This window comes from Mirounga leonina, unplaced genomic scaffold (genome assembly GCF_011800145.1).
Source record: "Mirounga leonina isolate KUSES-001 unplaced genomic scaffold, KU_Mleo_1.0 Mir_154, whole genome shotgun sequence".
Lineage (NCBI taxonomy): Eukaryota > Metazoa > Chordata > Mammalia > Carnivora > Phocidae > Mirounga > Mirounga leonina.
This window is the reverse complement of record NW_023270389.1, coordinates 44,627,627-44,645,603: the sequence shown is the minus strand read 5'-3', so window position 1 is coordinate 44,645,603 and position 17,977 is coordinate 44,627,627. Positions and strand designations below refer to the sequence as shown.

General features: G+C 39.2%; 1 protein-coding gene across 4 annotated transcripts in view; it reads left to right on the top strand.

Annotated features, from left to right (window-relative positions):
* Positions 1 to 1,534: 1,534 nt before the first annotated feature.
* The window catches only part of EDEM3 (ER degradation enhancing alpha-mannosidase like protein 3), a 70,591-nt gene continuing 54,148 nt past the window's right edge, over positions 1,535 to 17,977 (top strand). For all 4 annotated transcript variants that reach the window (XM_035010649.1, XM_035010650.1, XM_035010648.1 and 1 more), the window contains exons 1-2: positions 1,535 to 1,847; positions 6,849 to 6,894. In XM_035010649.1, coding sequence (XP_034866540.1) covers positions 1,687 to 1,847; positions 6,849 to 6,894 — 207 coding nt within the window. In that variant the 5' untranslated portion in view covers positions 1,535 to 1,686. The remainder of the gene's footprint in view (positions 1,848 to 6,848; positions 6,895 to 17,977) is intronic.

Genomic DNA, 17,977 nt, shown 5'->3' with positions numbered 1-17,977 from the left:
TCTAACCCATTAATTTGAACCAGTGAACATACTACATTTGAGCTACCTTGGGCCAGAGAGAAGGGAATTTCTATTAGGAAGGTGGAAATGGGGGTCTAGAGATCACGACAGATACGGATTTAGAAATCAACCACAGGCATATGATGACTGAATCCATATGAGTGGAAGAAATCACCAAAGAATAATGTACAAAGAGAAAAAAAGACAAAAAGAAAACCTTAAAATGTAGGGAACACCAGCGTTTTAAGAATGAGTAGAGTGGGGAGTGAAGGAAGAGTCATTGGTGTCACATGAACGGTGGCTCTGAGAGGGAAGCGGATGATGCAAGCTGATAGAAATCAAGGAAGAAAAGTTTCCAGAAATAGAGCTGAACGATGCTGAGAGGATCAGTAGGCGATTTCCTGTGGTCACGGAGATCACATCTGCACCTCAACTCCGCACCGACCTACCGAATTATCACACACACACAAAAATGTGTTGTTGTTGTTGTTGTTGTTTTCAAGAGGAACCTACTCCTTATTTTACCAATAGTTAATGTGGGACTCAGTGATCAAAATAAATCGCAAGTTCCAATTTCCTTCAGTAATTTTTCTTTGCAGCTCACTCTACTCTCTTTACATTGAGCTTTTTAGAGAACTATTATTAATCAAGTACGTGTCCTCTTTAATCCTTGTGGATGCGTTTACATGCAAGGACTCCTGAGTCATAGAGGCTGGTTGGGCATCTAATCCAGCAGTGTGACGAGGACTTGTTACCCAACCTCTTCAGCGTCGGTTTCCTCATTTGCAAAGTGGGAATGACGGTACTTACTTCTTAAGAGTTGAGAAGCGTGCAAGAGAGAACGCAAGTAAAACTCGTAGCACATTGCGTCAAAGGTCAAGTCATTTTTGCTGTTACCGTTCTGTAATCTCCCCGAGAGCAGAAGACAACCCCAACACTAGTCCCTAAAGCGTGTAGCACCGAGCTGGGGACGTGTGAGCCTCATTCTGCCAGCCCTCGGGGGAGCGTCAAGCGCAGGAAGAGGGATAAATAGTTGACAGCTTCCCCAGGACTCTGTAGCTGACAGCCCCGGTGCAAGGACTGGCTGCAAGACGCAGCGGAAAGCGGGATCTCAGGCACCGCCCGTGACCCTCAGACGACCACACGTCCCAGGGTGCAGCGCGCCCACCCTGAGTGGAAATTTAGCCAGGCGGAGTCGGATTGCGAGCCGGCCCGTGGAAGCAGTGCGCGCTGGGAATTGTAGTCTTCGGGTCGCAAGTTTACGGGTCGGAGGCGGGCCGAAGCCAGAGGTCCCTCCCCAGTCCCGCCTTTTGTCCACGTCTCACTTCTCTCGACCAATGCCCTCTCCTTTCCCCGGAGCCAGCCCCTCTCCGATCCGGTCCCCATTGGTCCCGAGCTTCAACGCCTTGGGCCCTACCCGGAAGTAGCGTTGGGGGAGGCGGTTTCCTAGACTACGACACCGGAAAGCTGGGGGAGGTGCTCGGGGCTGCTGAGGGTGGAGGGCGGTGGCAGCGCTGGCGCTGGAGACCGGCTCGGTGGTTTCGGGAAGCAGATCGGCGACGGCTGCCGCTCGCGTAGCTCCGCTTCCCGCCCTCGGCACGGCTCGCAGCCCCCTTGCCACCGGCGTCCGACAATGTGTCCCACCGGCCGGGCGTAGCCGCTGCGCGTGCGCGGAACCGTGGGGCCATGAGCGAAGCCGGCGGCGGCCGGGGCTGTGGGTCCTCGGTCCCCCAGCGAGCGCCATGGAGCCTGGTGGCGGCGACGGCCGCGTTCTGCCTGGTGTCGGCCACGTCCGTCTGGACGGCGGGGGCCGCGCCCATGAGTAGGGAGGAGAGACAGAAGCTTGGGTAAGGGTGCTTGGCAGCCTCGGGTGGGTTTCCTCAGGGGGCGGACCACAGGCGAGATGCCTGTCATTGCGACCCGGGCGCGCAGTGGCCTCTCTTGTCGCGATTGGGATGGCTGTTGCCCCACGAGGACCCTGGCGGGGAGGACAGGGTCCGGGAAGCTGCGGGCCGTCGCCTGCAGTGCGACCTCGAGGGACCGTCGGGGTGTCGCCTGGGCCGTCGGTGACATGTGCAGGCTCCTTGAGGCCATCCGCCGTGTGTCAACGCAGCTGCCATGTCAGTGGCCCGTGAAGGGGGCTACAGCCCGTGCTACTACGCGTCAGAGTCCTGCGGTTGTCTTTAGTCGGAGACATGGTTAGATTTCTCGCACAAGTGAGCTCCTAGCTGGGAAGATGTTGGCTGATCTCACAGTAGTTAAGGAAATAGTCTTTACACCTGTTACGGAAAAGGGGGCGTTCATTGGAATTTGAACTTTACACATTTACCATTTCCTTGCAATGTTTTCTTGCGCTGAATTTTCTAATAGAACAGTATTTAACGGTATTATTCAGAAGCCTCAATTAAGTATACCTGTTCACTTTACTCAAAGTTTTATCAATTTCGAAAGTGTCATAAAATTATCACTTATATTTACAGCATTTAATTGGGAGTCAATATTCCTAATATATGCTAGGTCCCACAAATGAATAAGAAAAAAGCCAAGAACCAGTAAGAAAATGAGCAAAGAGCATGAAGAGTTAATTCATTCAAGAGGAAATGCAAATGGTCAATAGATATGAAAAGTTACTCAACCTCTTAAATGTGAGAGATGCAGATTAAAACAACGAGATAGCTGTTTTTGCCATCAGATTAATAAGTAGAGGGGCGCCTGGCTGGTTCAGTCAGTAGAGCCTGTGACTCTTGATCTCAGGATTGTAAATTTGAGCCCCATGTTGGGTGGAGAGATGACTTAAAAATAAAATCTTAAAAAAAAAAATTAGTACGAAACACAGAGTACTGACTAGTCGAAGTGTGAGAAAAGATTTGGTGGGAGTGTAAATTGCTGTAACTTATTGACAATATCTCCTAAAATTTAATTTGTGTGTACTCTTTGGTTCATTAATCCCATCTCAGGAATCAATCCTACAGAAATACAAGCGCTGTTGATGTAGAGATAGGTGTACAAGGATGTGCATTTTTTTTTTTTAGGTGGTGCATTTTGAAAGAATGGAACTGTTCCTTGGTGCATCCGTATTGTGGAATAATATTCAGACATTAGGGAGGAGGTAGATCATTGGAAGTCTATCCAGGATACATTCCCAACACACACACAACAAATGCAAGTTGTAGAATAATATGTTTAGTGCCATTCCATGTTCTCTCTCTCTCTCTCTTTTTTTTTAAGATTTTTATTTGAGAAAGAGAGCCAGTGAGAGAGAGCATGAGCAGGGGGAGGGGCAGAGGGAGAAGCAGGCTCCCTGCTGATCAGGGAGTGAGATGTGGGGCTGGATCCTAGGACTCTGGGATCATGACCTGAGCCGAAGGCAGACACTTAGCTCACTGAGCCACCCAGGTGCCCCACCATCCCATGTTCTTTTTTTTTTTTTTTTTTAAAGATTTTATTTATTTATTTGACAGGGAGAGACACACAGAAAGAGAGGGAACACAAGCAGGGGGAGCGGGAGAGGGAGAAGCAGGCCTCCTGCGGAGCAGGGAGCCTGATGCGGGGCTCCATCCCAGGACCCTGGGATCATGACCTGAGCCGAAGGCAGACACTTAACGACTGAGCCATCCAGGCGCCCCATCCCATGTTCTTTTAAAAGCAGAAAAGAAATTGTCTAAGTTCAGAAAAACATGGAAAGATGATTACCCCTGGGTTAGGATGGAGGTGAGATGGAACCATCAGGTTTTATTTCATATACTTCCTTATGTTTAAATTATTGCAAGAGTATTGTATTATTTTTTAAATAAGGTAACAATAAAAGATGCCTGATGGAAAAAAATCAGCTACCCAAAGAAAATTATCAGTAAACTCTTAATTAGTATCTTAAATTTTCTCTATGAATTTAATGTGTCATTGATAACTGTTTTAATGAATGCTCTGCTCTGTGCCAGGCAATTTACACTTTACTCTCTAATCCTCCCTGTTAATGAGGTGGAGGTGATCCCCATTAAGCAGGTGAGGAAATTGAGACTCAAGGTCAACTTGTTCAAACTCAGCTAGTAAGTGATGGAGTCAGTATTCAAAACCAGGTCTGGGGGCGCCTGGGTGGTTCAGTCGTTAAGTGTCTGCCTTCGGCTCAGGTCATGATCCCAGAGTCCTGAGATAGAGCCCTGCATCGGGCTCCCTGCTCAGCGGGAGGCCTGCTTCTCCCTCTCCCACTCCCCCTGCTTGTGTTCCCTCTCTCGCTGTGTCTCTCTCTGTCAAATAAATAAATAAAATCTTTAAAAAAACCCCAAAAAACCAACCAGGTCTGTATGACCTCAGAGCCGATGTTCTCTCTACTATGTTGCACTTCTTAAGACTTGGAAAGAGAAGCTTAAAGTCTGTTAGGATAGAAAGTATCTTATTTGACCACCACTCCTCTTTTTCTTTTTTTTATTAAAAATCTTTATTTGAAGAAAAGTCATTAGTTAAGTCATTTTTGACCAAAATTAATTTTTAACTGGAAAAGTTCAACCAGAGTGGCTTAAAGTGTCAGTTTAAATTTTGAGAGTAAGAGTCTGGAGCTATAAACCACAAATACACAATTGCTGGCTAACCAGCCAGCAATTTTCGGGAAACTGAAGTCTGATTCATTAGGTTTACCTGTGTGATTTTTTTAAAAGCCCAAATAATGATTTATGATAAAAAGCCTAAAATGCCCCATCCCTTTTCCTATCCCCCCAAACCAAACTGATGATAAAGACTGGAATTATCACAAGTTGTGAGCAGTTGCTCAGTTGCTTGCAGTTTATAGTTTATGGAATTTTTTACTTGGTCATATGTAGTCTTACTCTTCCTGGATTACATTGTTTTTTGTTTTTGTGGTTTAAATGTTACAGCAGTTGTTAATGTTATCTTTTCATTAAAAAAAAAAGTATAAAGCCCTCCAATTTCTGTAGGACATTGACAGGCAATGTAGTTTTAGAAAAAGCTGACTTATAAAAATTAATTTAAAATAAATAAAAAGACAATTTTTGAACTATGAATCTGATTTCTAATACATTTCTATTCACTTGCTGAATAGAAATAAAACTTCATAGAGACATTTTTTCTGTTTAATAGAGTAAGCTACCATTCTGTATTTAAATATGACTGTGAGGACTTACATGTTTAACTAGGAGAGAGAGTGTTCAACTGGATATTAAATATCTCCACTTTGAAGTATGTGTTATGATATTTGATGGTCATATGCTACAAAAATGTAAGGTTTGGAAAATTATGTGTCCTCAAGTGCAATTGTGATTTATTCATAATCATGAAAATTGAATGCTTATGAAGTTTAGGTTAACAAGTTAAAGCTTATGTTATCTGTAATACGCATGTCTAGGCACTGCCATTACCAGTTAAAGGAATTCCTATTTCTTGGCAATAATCTTGTGTTGATTCCATTTCAGTGAAAGGAAAAAGAAGAATTTCCATATTCCATTTATTGATATCAGTGCTTGAAAAATTTTTAACATTGTTTTTGGTTGTTCATTAGCTAATTTGAGAGATCTTTATCATTTGCAATTTTAATAAATGTGTGGAAGAATTCTTTAAGATACTCCATAGTTTTCTCAGATAACTTGATCCATATTCTATCATATATATACACATGTAAAGAATTAATGTTTTAGCAAAGTGACAAGATCTTGTTTATAATGATTATTTTAAAATGATTATTCATAAAAAGTGTGTCAGGACTTTATTCAGTTTACAAGTTTGAATGTAGTTGATTTTGCTGGTCATTACAGCCAGGATCTGGAAATTAGTTCTTTTCTGTATGCTAACTTTATTATTACCAGTATTTCATCATCCATGATTACAGTTTTTAAAATGACAATTGCAATCAATATAACAGGAAGTAAAATAAAATTATACCCAGCCATTTTCTCTAACACTTTCTTCAATTCTTGCTATTAGTGACTGGAACTTTGGGAACAATAGTAAGTGTTAATAGAAGATTGTTGAACTATTTTTCCCTTGCTAATTATTGAGATATTTGGCCTTGTCTAACCATAATATTAACTTTGTAGTTTTTCGTGTAGTCCTCAAGCCCCCAAACTTGAGAGTGTTGAACTGAAAGACCAATTTGTTGGTCCAGACAATACAGATTTTGACTTAGTAAATCTAGTGTGGGGATCAGAAATCTCCATTTTAAATAGTCATCTTGGGGATTTTAAGAAACAGAGATAGCGAAAACACACAAATCTCTTCTCAATTTAGAGATGAATATTACTTATTTGACTTCTGACAGTTTTTTAAAGAAGAGAGTACATCATAAAATCAAAATGTATCTTTTGAAAGCGTGAACAAACGTATATTAATAAACATATATTAAACTAAGCATTAGTGATTTGATTTAAAATGAAAGAAGCTTGTTAGAGTACTGTTATTTCATACCATTACATACCCACCCTTCTCTCGATAGAATATGTAGTATAAGCAATAAACTAACAATTACTTCTTTTGGGAGTCTCCAGCTATATTCTTCCTTTTAAGACAGATATGTTGAATAATTTTGTTAAGAGATAATTGTTTTTCAGCATCAGATTTCCTTCTCTCTGCATGGCATGCATCATTTATCAATTTTCTTGGGAAACATAAGGTGAATTTTACATAGATTGCTAGGAATAGTAAAAGTTTGGCCCAGCTCTATGTGGTTCATGAAACCTTGTCTACTAACACTGGTATAATTCTTGAGTCTGTTTATGTCTTTTCTAACTAATTTTTTCTTTTTTTTTTATTGGTGTATGTTTGTGAAGGAGCATTAACTTTTTTAGAAAAACAATAAATAGAATGTTCTTAACATTTTTCCATTTCTGCTCTTTTAAAATTAGGAATCAAGTACTGGAAATGTTTGATCATGCTTATGGTAACTATATGGTAAGTAGAAGGCTTATCTTTACGCATCATTTATGTGAGCGGATTAGTATATAAACATAGCTGCAGATTTTGAAACCTGAATTAATAGCACATTTTTTTAAATGGAATTTTTAAAAAAAACAGCACAAGCGTAAGCTAACAGAGTGTTTCTGGTAATTGGTTCTTAGAGGAGTTTATTGGATAGCTACGAAATTGCATTAGATGATGAAACTTGGTATTTAAGTAGTTTCCTTTGATGCTATCAGCAATGTGAGTGATTTATATAGCTAGATATTGTGGATGTACATGAATGAGATGTCTCCAGCCTTTGGGGAAATTCTCTCAATTGAAAATACTGTTTTTAATATTGCTTTATATATTCTACGAAGAAAACCGTTGCTGAAAAGAGGCAAAATATGACCTAGTTTCTGTCCAAGTTATGTCTTCATAGTGGGCTTTGATTTGAAAATATTCTGCTTTCTAGATACACTGATCTGTATTGTTTTAGATTTTTTTTTTTTTTTTTTTTTAAATTTATTTGAGACAGAGAGAATGAGAGAGAGCACATGAGAGGGGTTAGGGTCAGAGGGAGAAGCAGACTCCCTGCCGAGCAGGGAGCCCGATGCGGGACTCGATCCAGGGACTCCAGGATCACGACCTGAGCCGAAGGCAGTCGCTTAACCAACTGAGCCACCCAGGCGCCCTATTTTGAGAATTCTTATGAATTTTATATGTTTTTACATTTTTTACATTTTAAAATATGTTTTTAGTTTTTTACATTTTAAAATGTTTTTACATTTTAAAATATGTCAGCAGATTTTCTTTTATGATGAAAGCCTATAAAATATAGTTGGGAAGAGTTTGGCAGAGAACTAACTTTAATTGATTCTGCTTTAAGTATATTTCAACTGATTCTGTGAATCTATTTTTCATTATATATTACCCAAATATCTTCATATATTAACATCTTTATAAACATCTAAGTGTACACACTTTATGTGTTCTTTTACTTTTTTTTTTTTTAAGATTTTTAAAAAAATTTATTTGACACAGAGCAGAGCGAGCGAGAGAACACAGGTTGTGGGGAGGGGCAAAGGGAGAGGGAGAAGCAGACTCCCTGCTGAGCAGGGAACCTGACTCCACTCAGGGCTCAATCCCAGGACCCTGAGATCATGACCTAAGCCGAAGGCAGATGCTTAACCAACTGTGCCACTGGTGCCCCTTAAAATTTCATTTTTAATGCGTTCATTTTGTAATTGATAAAATTATTTATCTCTGGTTAGTTAATTCCATTTGGGCCAAGCATAACTGAACAGATCTAGGCTAATAGTTTTGTGGTGGCCAAGTGGATCCATGCTATACCCTCAAACCTGAGCCATCTCATAAATGCATACTTTTGCTTCCAAAGTTGAATAAAAGGTAAATAACTGGATCAGTTCAGTATATTTCACTGTAAATAGGATCCTCTCTTTGTAAAGCACAGTATCTTAATTAATGAATTTAAAAAATATTTTATTTATTCATTTGGGGCGGGGAGGGACAAAGGGAGACAGAGAAACAGACTCCCCGCCGAGCAGGGAGCCCAGTGTCAGGCTCCATCCCAGGACCTGGGATCATGACCTGAGCCGAAGGCAGATGCTTAACCGACTGAGCCACCCAGGCGCCCCTCAAGCACAGTATTTTTAATATCTCATCTCTTTTTAGGTAAACAACAGAAAATTCTATCAATACATTTTTTCCTGTTATAGAATGCACTTAGTAAATGGATTTATGACAGAGCAGGTGCTGAGAACAGCTCTCAGAGGACCTCCTGGTCCAGTTCCTATTTATTGGACCCTAGTTGAGAAGCTTTGTATTACACTTCCCTACCTATAAAATTGAAAGGAGAGGGATTTCAACCCCAAATACTGGGAACTCCTGGAATTAACACTCCCCTTCATTTTTCCAATGTATCCACACCCATCTGCAATCCACTGCAATACATATTTTTAAATGTTCAACTATTTTACAACACAAGTGACTCTTGCAATGTACTTGTGCTATGCTCAGTATGTGAAGATTGTAACCCAAGATATAGTCTGGAATTCTCACTTCCCTTTTTCAAGTTCCGAACTAACCTAAAACAGTTCTAAAATATTAAGCAGAGACCAGGTGCTCTGTATTTCTTATTTGAAGTCACTTGAAAATTTTTTTCCAGTTATTCTGAGAAACAGTATTAGCTTGCTGTAGATCAGAAGTGTATAGGTTTTGGAGTTAGATGGGTTTGGGTTCAAATTCTATCTTGTTTATTTAATAGCTTGGACCCTAAAGAGATCATTTAACTCCTTTGAGCACTATCTTATGTAAAATGGACATAATTGTAAAGGGCTGTTGTAGCTTGTAAGATTGTTGAGAACAGGGATCATTTTATTTATTTTATTTTTTATTTTTAAAAAATTTTATTTATTTGTCAGAGAGCACAAGCAGGGGGAGAGGCAGGCAGAGGGAGGGAGAATCAAGCTTCCTGCTGAGCAAGGAGCCCATTGTGGGAGGGACTGGATCCCAGGACCCTGAGATCATGACCTGAGCTGAAGGCAGACGCTTAACTGACTGAGCCACCCAGGTGTCTTGAGAACAGGGATCATTTTACTTAATTTTTAATAAATTCATATTTTATATGTCTTGCGCCTGAAATCATGCCTGGTACACAAATGCTTATTAAATGTTTTTAAAGAGGGGCACCTGGATGGCTCAGTTGGTTAAGTGTCCAACTCTTGATTTCAGCTCAGGTCATGAGATCAAGCCCTGTGTGGGGCTTCGTGCTGAGTGTGGGGTCTGCTTAAGGTTCTCTCTCTCTCCTTCTGTCTCTACCTCTCCCCCTGCTTGTGCTCTCTTTCTCTCTGTCTCTTGAAATAAATAAAATCTTTAAAAAAAATAAATTTTTTTAAAAGAACTGAATTGAATTCTTGTGAAGATGTAATCAAATAGTGATTTTTTTGCATTTGATTATTATGATATATCTTTGCCTTTTAAATTCAAAGAAATCATTTAACAAACTTCATGAAAGATACAAGTTTATGGTGAGTTTTGGGATCTTTATAGACGTCTGCTTCTTTTCTTGTAGTCGGTTGCCTACTATGCTGAAATGTAAATACCTGGCACATGGTGGGCTTTTAATGAGTGTTGAAAGCTTTTAATTTCTCACTAGTCCTTCTTAATATTACTCTCCATTCTAGTGTACATTTAGAGCAATTCGTTTAACTTTCTTGGTTCCTAGGAGAACAGTGGTTTTCCAAAGATGGCAATATAATATTAAGAGCAAGCAAGAAGTCTGGAAATGGAACAGGACACCCTGAGCTAGCTGTGCCACCTACCAGCTGGGTTGCAATGAGAAAGTTAGCTAATCTCCCTGAACCTGTTTCCTCATCTCTCGAAAATGGTTTGCCTGCCCCACACTGCTGTTGTAAGGATTGAACAAGTTAATATAATTCAAGCGTGTGGAACTAGTGTCCAGCAAATAGGAAGCACTACATAAGAGTTTACTGCTGCTGTCATTATTCATTTTCTGCCTGAGATTGAAATTGCCCTCCTAAGCTTCATCTGGGCTCTTAACTCAGAACTCGTTCCTTGGATTGTACATACAACTTCTTTAAAACACATTCTTTTCTGTTCTAGGCATGTACCCTTTGAGCTTATTTTTTCACCTTACCTTTTGTTTTTGATTCTCCAAGTTCTGTAAATGCTATTTTTTTTTAAGATTTTATTTATTTATTTGACAGAGAGAGAGACAGCAAGAGAGGGAACACAAGCAGGGGGAGTGGGAGAGGGAGAAGCAGGCCTCCCGCCGAGCAGGGAGCCTGATGCGGGACCCTGGGATCATGATCTGAACCGAAGGCAGAGGCTTAACGACTGAGCCACCCAGGCGCCCCAGTGCTATTTTTCAATAACAATGCCCTGCCAGCTTTAGGTAGGGCACTCCAACACTGCCATCCTTTGTTATATCCAGGAGTTTTCTAGTTTTATCAATTAATTGGCTTAAATATTAACATTATAACAACTATGCTTGACAAATCTCTGGCCTTGATCATACTGCAATTTATCCACAGTAAACTGCACAGATGGCTTTCTTTTTCCCTCAAATAATATGAAATTAGATGTTTGTTTTGGCAGTTCTTGTGTGGCCTTATTTAACCGCAGACCATAGCCACTTCAGCGCTTCTGTTAGTATGTTTTTAGTATTTGTGCTGAGGTTACTTTACAGATTAATTTAGATGACAAAATGACATGTATTTAGGCCACCAAATGCAGAACTGTTTTGGATCTTTGCTTCCTGACCTGATATTTGTCTCCCTATGTTTTTCCTGTTACTGTAAACAACTCAACCTGTTATAAGCAAAAACTGTTAAGGTAGAGCGTTAAACATTACAAATAAACTTTAAAAGAGTTGGTAAGCACAGTTTCTTTTACCTAGTAGAATCATACCTAATAACCACTTTTAAGCTTGATTTTGTGAGAGCACAGTTCAAAGAAACAGTAGATTAGGGCGCCTGGGTGGCTCATTCGTTAAGCGTCTGCCTTTGGCTCAGGTCATGATCCCAGGGTCCTGGGATCGAGTCCCACATCGGGTTCCCTCCTCGGCGGGAAGCCTGCTCTCCCTCTCCCACTCCCGCTGCTTGTGTTCCTGCTCTCACTATCTCTGTCTCTGTCAAATAAATAAATAAAATCTTAAAAAAAAAAAAAAAAAGAAACAGTAGATTAGTCCTTATTCAAACCAAGGGAAAATGTAACTTCCTTATAGATTTCTAGATTTATGTAAGTTTTCTTAGAATTACCTTTTTTCCCCTAATGTTCTTTCTTTGAACATTCTTTATTGTGGTAAAAAATATATATAAATATATATATAATAAAATTTACCATTTTAACCATTTTTAAGTGACCATTTCTATGGCATTCAGTATATTCACCATGTTGTGTAACCATCACCATCCATCTCCAGAACTTTTTCATATTCCCCATTTGAAACTCTGTACCTAATGTTTTCTTTTTGATTGTTCATCAGAAAGTAGTTCTGGGGGTGCCTGGGTGGCTCAGTCTGTTAAGCATCTGCCTTCAGCTCAGGTCATGATCCCAGGGTCCTGGGATCGAGCCCTGCATCGGGCTCCTTGCTCAGCGAGGAGCCTGCTTCTCCCTCTGCCCCTCTCTGTGCTCATGCTCTCTGTCTCTCTTTTTCTCTTTCTCTCAAATAAATAAATAAAATCTTTTTTTAAAAAAAGTAATTCTGTAAATAAAATATTTAAAAAGTGGTACTAATGGCTGGGAGGAGGGAAGTTATAAATTTATATGTGTCTTTTTTTGTGTGGATGAGTGTGGGACTACCTTTTCTTAACTAGTATTCCTTGGTGTGTACTTTTAGAGCATCCTAAAACTTTGCCAAAATGACAAAAATTGTGTAGTATCCTCTTGTAATATATTATTATCACACTTTGATACTCTGTTTAGGATTTTAACTCAGTAGAGCAAAGTTTTTCTGTTTAATTAGGTATAGCTTATTGACAAAGACTTTTTTTTAAAGATTTTATTTATTTATTTGACAGAGAGATAGCGAGAGCAGGAACACAAGCAGGGGGAGTGGGAGAGGGAGAAGCAGGCTTCCCGCCGAGCAGGGAGCCCGATGCGGGGCTTGATCCTAGGACCCTGGGATCATGACCTGAGCCGAAGGCAGACGCTTAATGACTGAGCCACCCAGGCGCCCCTTGACAAAGAAATTTTTAATTTTAAGTGCACAATTCTGAATTTTGACAGTTGTTTCCATTTGTTTAACTACCACCACAGTCATGACATGCTTTTCCATCAAAATGCTTCCTCATGCTCTGTAGCAGTCAGTTCCTTTTCCCTACCTCTGACCCCTGGCAACCATTATAATCTGATTTTGGCACTATAGTTTTTCCTTTTTAGGATTTCATATAAATGGCATCATACAGTATGTAGTCTTTTTTGATTCAGATTCTTATGTTTAATATGATGGTTTTGAGATTTTAGCCATGTTGTTGGATATATTGTAGTTCCTATTTATTGCTTAGTAGTATTCAGTTGATTTGATAGAACACTATTTATCCATTTGCCAATTGGTAAGTATTTGGCTTGTTTCTGGTCTTTGGCTATTATTAAAAAGACTGCTGTGAAAATTTGCTGTGAATGCAGATTTTTACATGGACATACATTTTCATATATTTCCTAACTAGGAATGGGATTGTTAGGTTATATGGGAAGGATAAGTTTAACTTTATAAGAAACTGCAAAACTTCCCTAAAGTGTCTGTAACATTTTGTATTCCACACCAGCAATGTATGAGTTTCAGTTATGCCACATCTGCTCCAGTACTTGGTATTTTTGGTCTTTTTAATTTTAGCTATTCTAATTGGTATATAATGGCATTTTGTTGTGACTTTAATTTGACTTTCCCAATAATTGGTGATGTTGAAAATCTTTCTTTGTGCTGTGTATCTTCTTTTTAGTGAAGCCTGCTCAAATCTCTTGTCTATTTTAAAATCAGGTCATTTGTCCTGTTATTGCTGAGTCATAAGAGTTATATATTCTGGATATCAGTCCTTAATCACATATATCACATATCACAGAGATTTTTTCCCTATCTGTGCTTTGCCTTTTAATTTTCTTAACAGTCTCTTTTGAAGGCAAATGTTTTAAATTGTGATCAAATCCAATTTATCCTTTTTTTATGATTCCTATCTTTTATATACTACCTAAAAAGTATTTCCCTGGCCCAGGCCACAAATGTTTTCTTGTTTTCTTCTAGGTGTTTTATAATCTTAGCCTGTTCATTTAGATCATCACTCATTTTGTGTTAATGTTTGTATATAGAATGAGGTAAAGGTTGATTTATATTTTTTTCTATGTGGATACCAACTATTCCAGCACTATTTGTTGAAAAGAATATCCTTTTACCGCTGAATTACTTTGGTATCTGTGTAAAATTAGTTAATCATCTATGCATGGGTCTGTTTCTAGACTGTATTTTTTTCCCCATTGATCTGAATATCTATGTATACTAATATCACACTGTCTTAAGTGTGATATTAAGTTGTGAAATCAGGCAGTGTAAGTCTTTCAGCATTGTTCTTTTTCAAAATTGTTTTTGATATTCTAGGTTCTTTGCATTTCTTTTTTTTTTTTTTAAGATTTTATTAGCGGGTGTGCACACGTGACATGCGCACATGTGTAGGGAGGAGGGGCACAGGGGCAGAGGGAGAGGGAGAGGGAGAAGCAGACTCCCCACTGAGCAGGGAGCCCGACATGGGGTTCCATCCCAGGACTCTGAGATCATGACCTGAGGCAAAGGTGGAGGCTTAACCTACTGAGCCACTGCAGACACCCCCGTTCTTTGCATTTCTGTGTAAATTTTAGAATCATAGTGTCAATTTCTACCAGAAATAGGAGTCTACTCTGTTGTTTTATGCATTTGCTCTTGCTTTAAGCTAGGCACATGTTCTACTTAATTTGTATAGGACTCTTTTTATCACCTGAGTTTTATTTCTGAGTGATAATTATTAAATGTGTTTTGTGGTTCTGAGTCATAGCAATATGAATTACTTATCCCTCGTTCTGGCAATACATTGTGAAGAGAAAGTTTTACTGTACCTCAAATAGACAGGATATTTGAAGTGTAATATGGCTGCTTATTTGCCACGTAGGCATTGCTCCAGATTTATGCAACCAGCTGTAGTTCACTTTGTGGTTAACCCCAAGAAAAGGCTGTAGTTTTGTTTTATCCTTAATCTTGAAGTAACAGAGCATAAAACATTTTTACATCTTGTTCAAAGTTCCCTTATTTGATTATTCTGTTTGTAATTGTTATTAATATTTTTCTTATCTAGAGAAGCCTAGGGTTTGAGTTTCATATTTAATTTCAGATAGAGGTGTTTGTGCATGTGTATGTTTTTGCAAAACCCTGGAAATAGTATAAAGTGTTCTAAGAGGTGGTGGTTTAGATAGTAAGGAATTCTTTACAATCAAATTAACATTTGAATGATATCTTACAAAGTTTCAAAGTTTCAAAATACATCAGCAAGTTGAAAAAATATCACCTTTTTTGAATTACTTCTAAGTGTTGTTTAGATGTGTTAAATATAAAACTTAAGCAATAAAAATAGTATGCATTCTGGGAAATCACAGATCTATTGGAATTAACACTGAAATAGAAGTTAGGAACTTATTGTATATAATATTAAAATGACAGTATGTTCAATTCAGAATTTGGTAGCTGCGTGTGGATTCTAATTATAGTATAAACAGTTGTCTGGAATCCTTTCCTCAGGAAATGAATCATTATGTAGCACCGAACTTTTTTAAATATCTGAAGGGTTGCAGTCTTCAGTGCTTTTTGTATTCTTTAGCCTACTTTATTATTATTATTTTTTTATCTTTCCTTTTCTGTTTGGCCATGTGTTTAGTGTACCTGTCCTCTATTCTATTTTTCTGCTGCTAATGTGCTGTGGGTTTGGCATATAGATAATTGAGGTTAGTAGGAGGCAGTAGGATAGAGCTGGGCATGGAATTGGGAGTATTTCTGCTGAACTTCAAGAATTAAGAATCATAGGAACATACAGGTATAGGAGGTACAAGTCATTCAAGGTACGAAGGATCAGACTAGTCTTAGAAACTTTGCCATAATGATACTCAGTGAATGCAAGAGGTTGTGGAACAGTAGCCTCAAATTTCTGAAGGAAAGAAAACATGTCTCAAGCATTTTATAAACATTCATTTTATTTTTCAAGTGTAAGACAAGAGACATCCTCACCCAAGGATACCAGAGAAATAACAATACTGATGACACTCTTTAAAACCAAGAAACAGGGGCGCCTGGGTGGCTCAGTCGTTAAGCGTCTGCCTTCGGCTCAGGTCATGATCCCAGGGTCCTGGGATCGAGCCCCACATCGGGCTCCCTGCTCAGCGGGAAGCCTGCTTCCCCCTCTCCCACTCCCCCTGCTTGTGTTCCTTCTCTCGCTTTGTCTCTCTCTGTCAAATAAATAAATAAAACTTAAAAAAAAAAAAAAAAGCCAAGAAACAAAAACGTACCTGAGGACAAGTCCAGGCAACCAACAGCTGAATCAAAATAAAAAGTCAGGAATGGAGAAGCCATTAGAAAAATGGTGTGTGTCGACTCTACTTAAGTAAAATCCTAATACTAGCAACTGTAGGAATTAGGGTTCCAGAGCAGAATACAAATGTTACAAACCTTTTAAAATCTTTGTCAAAACATTGAAAAGTCTCTTTCTGATGGTTATAAATGTACAGAGGAGATTTTAAAATAGCAAAACTAATATTCAAAATAGTAGAGACTTTCGGAAAATTAAAGTGTTACTTCTTTGCAAAAATTCATTAAGATTGAGTAGTCTTGCCTCCCTTGCCTTCACCTCAGTTGCATAACCTAAGATAACAGCACGCATCTTTTCTATGCATCGGTGAATTGTTATCCTCCTTTCAAAATTTGGATCAGCTGAAAAAATTGTACCCTTTTCCCTCTGTATCCTGAAATACCTCTGGGAGTTCCTTTAATGGGAAGTCTTTTGCAGGTATCGGTTCCTTTGTGACATCTTCACCCTTTATGTGGCAACCACTTTCTTCATCTGTGTAGCTAATTCAGCCCTCACTCAGTTCCTATAGCGCGCATCTGCAGCCTCTGAGTGTCAGTGTTGTCAGTAGTCCCTGGGCAGCTCTTCTGTATGCTGTTTATGTTCGGTTTGACTTGCACTTTCAGTGTCCTCATTTTTCATTTCTTCGCTGAACTTTCATCCTTGTTGGCTGATTTCCTCTTCTGATTATCCATCCTTGTAAATTGTCACACTGTCATGTGTGATTATCACAGGCTGACAGGGAGACAACTACACGCTTGCTGTGTATGAGCTAAAAACTAGACACATGGTGATCAAACCACTGACAGACTTTGAAAGAAGTGATGTGATTGATCCCTGAGCATGATGAGCGTCGGTTATTTACGTAGTAACTTGTGGATTGAAGAGCTGGCTGCGAAGTTTGTATTTTATGCACTTACTTGCAGTTAATACACAGCCGTGTTGTTGAGGGTTTATTTTACTAGATTGTAAAAACTTGTATATAGCAAAGCCAGGCAGAGTGAAGACTGTCTATAATAACATAACAATGTGAGTGTATTAATCTTATTATTCTTGACAGGGAGTCAGTGAAATATATGAAATATATAAGCACAGTGATTCTAATCTCTAAGTGTTTCTCATAATCATATAATTAATTTTAGAGGAATCTGTTAGGGATTCTCCCCTAGTGAAGAAAATACGAAGTTCAGCAGGTCTTTCTTGTTTCTGTCCTTTTCTGTTAAGACCTATAGCCAGTAGGTGGGGATGTTCCAGTCCAGTTTCACTGAAGCCAACTATCCAACTTAAAGAACCTACTTCTCTGGCTTATGGCCATGTATGCAAGACCAGTAACATCAACTCTCATACCCTTTGGGCATTAACATAATTCCCCTGAAGTCTTTCTTTATTTCTAATGCCCATGTCAGGGTCACCACAGCTTCATCATCTGTACTCCATTATTCACTTTTGCTACTTGAGAATTTTTTCTTGTTCTTATGCTCAGCTATGTATTTAAAATAATTTGACACTGATACAGCATTTCTGTGTATTTGTAATGAATAGGAGGGAAGACTTTTGCATGTGTTTCATTATTATCTGGATTAGAAATACTCTGTCATGGTCATTCTTTAAAAAAAAAAAAAAAAAGAATTCCAGGGGCCCCTGGGTGGCTCAGTTAAGCATCCAACTCTTGGTTTCACTCAGGTCATGATCCCAGGGTCGTGAGATTGAGCCCTGCATGGAGCCTGGCAGAGGGCTCTGTGCTCAGTAGGAAGTCTGCTTCCCCTCTCCCTCTCCCTCTGCCCCTCCCCCCATGTGTGTGCATGTGCGCGCGCGCGCTCTCATAAATAAATCTTTAAAAGAAAATTCCACTCAAAATAGTATCCCAAACTGTAAAATTCCTTTTAATAACTATTAAGAAATGTGTGAGACCTATAGAAGGAAACCAAATTCATAAAAGAAGATATGAATTAATGTAGTGATATACTGCATTCTTA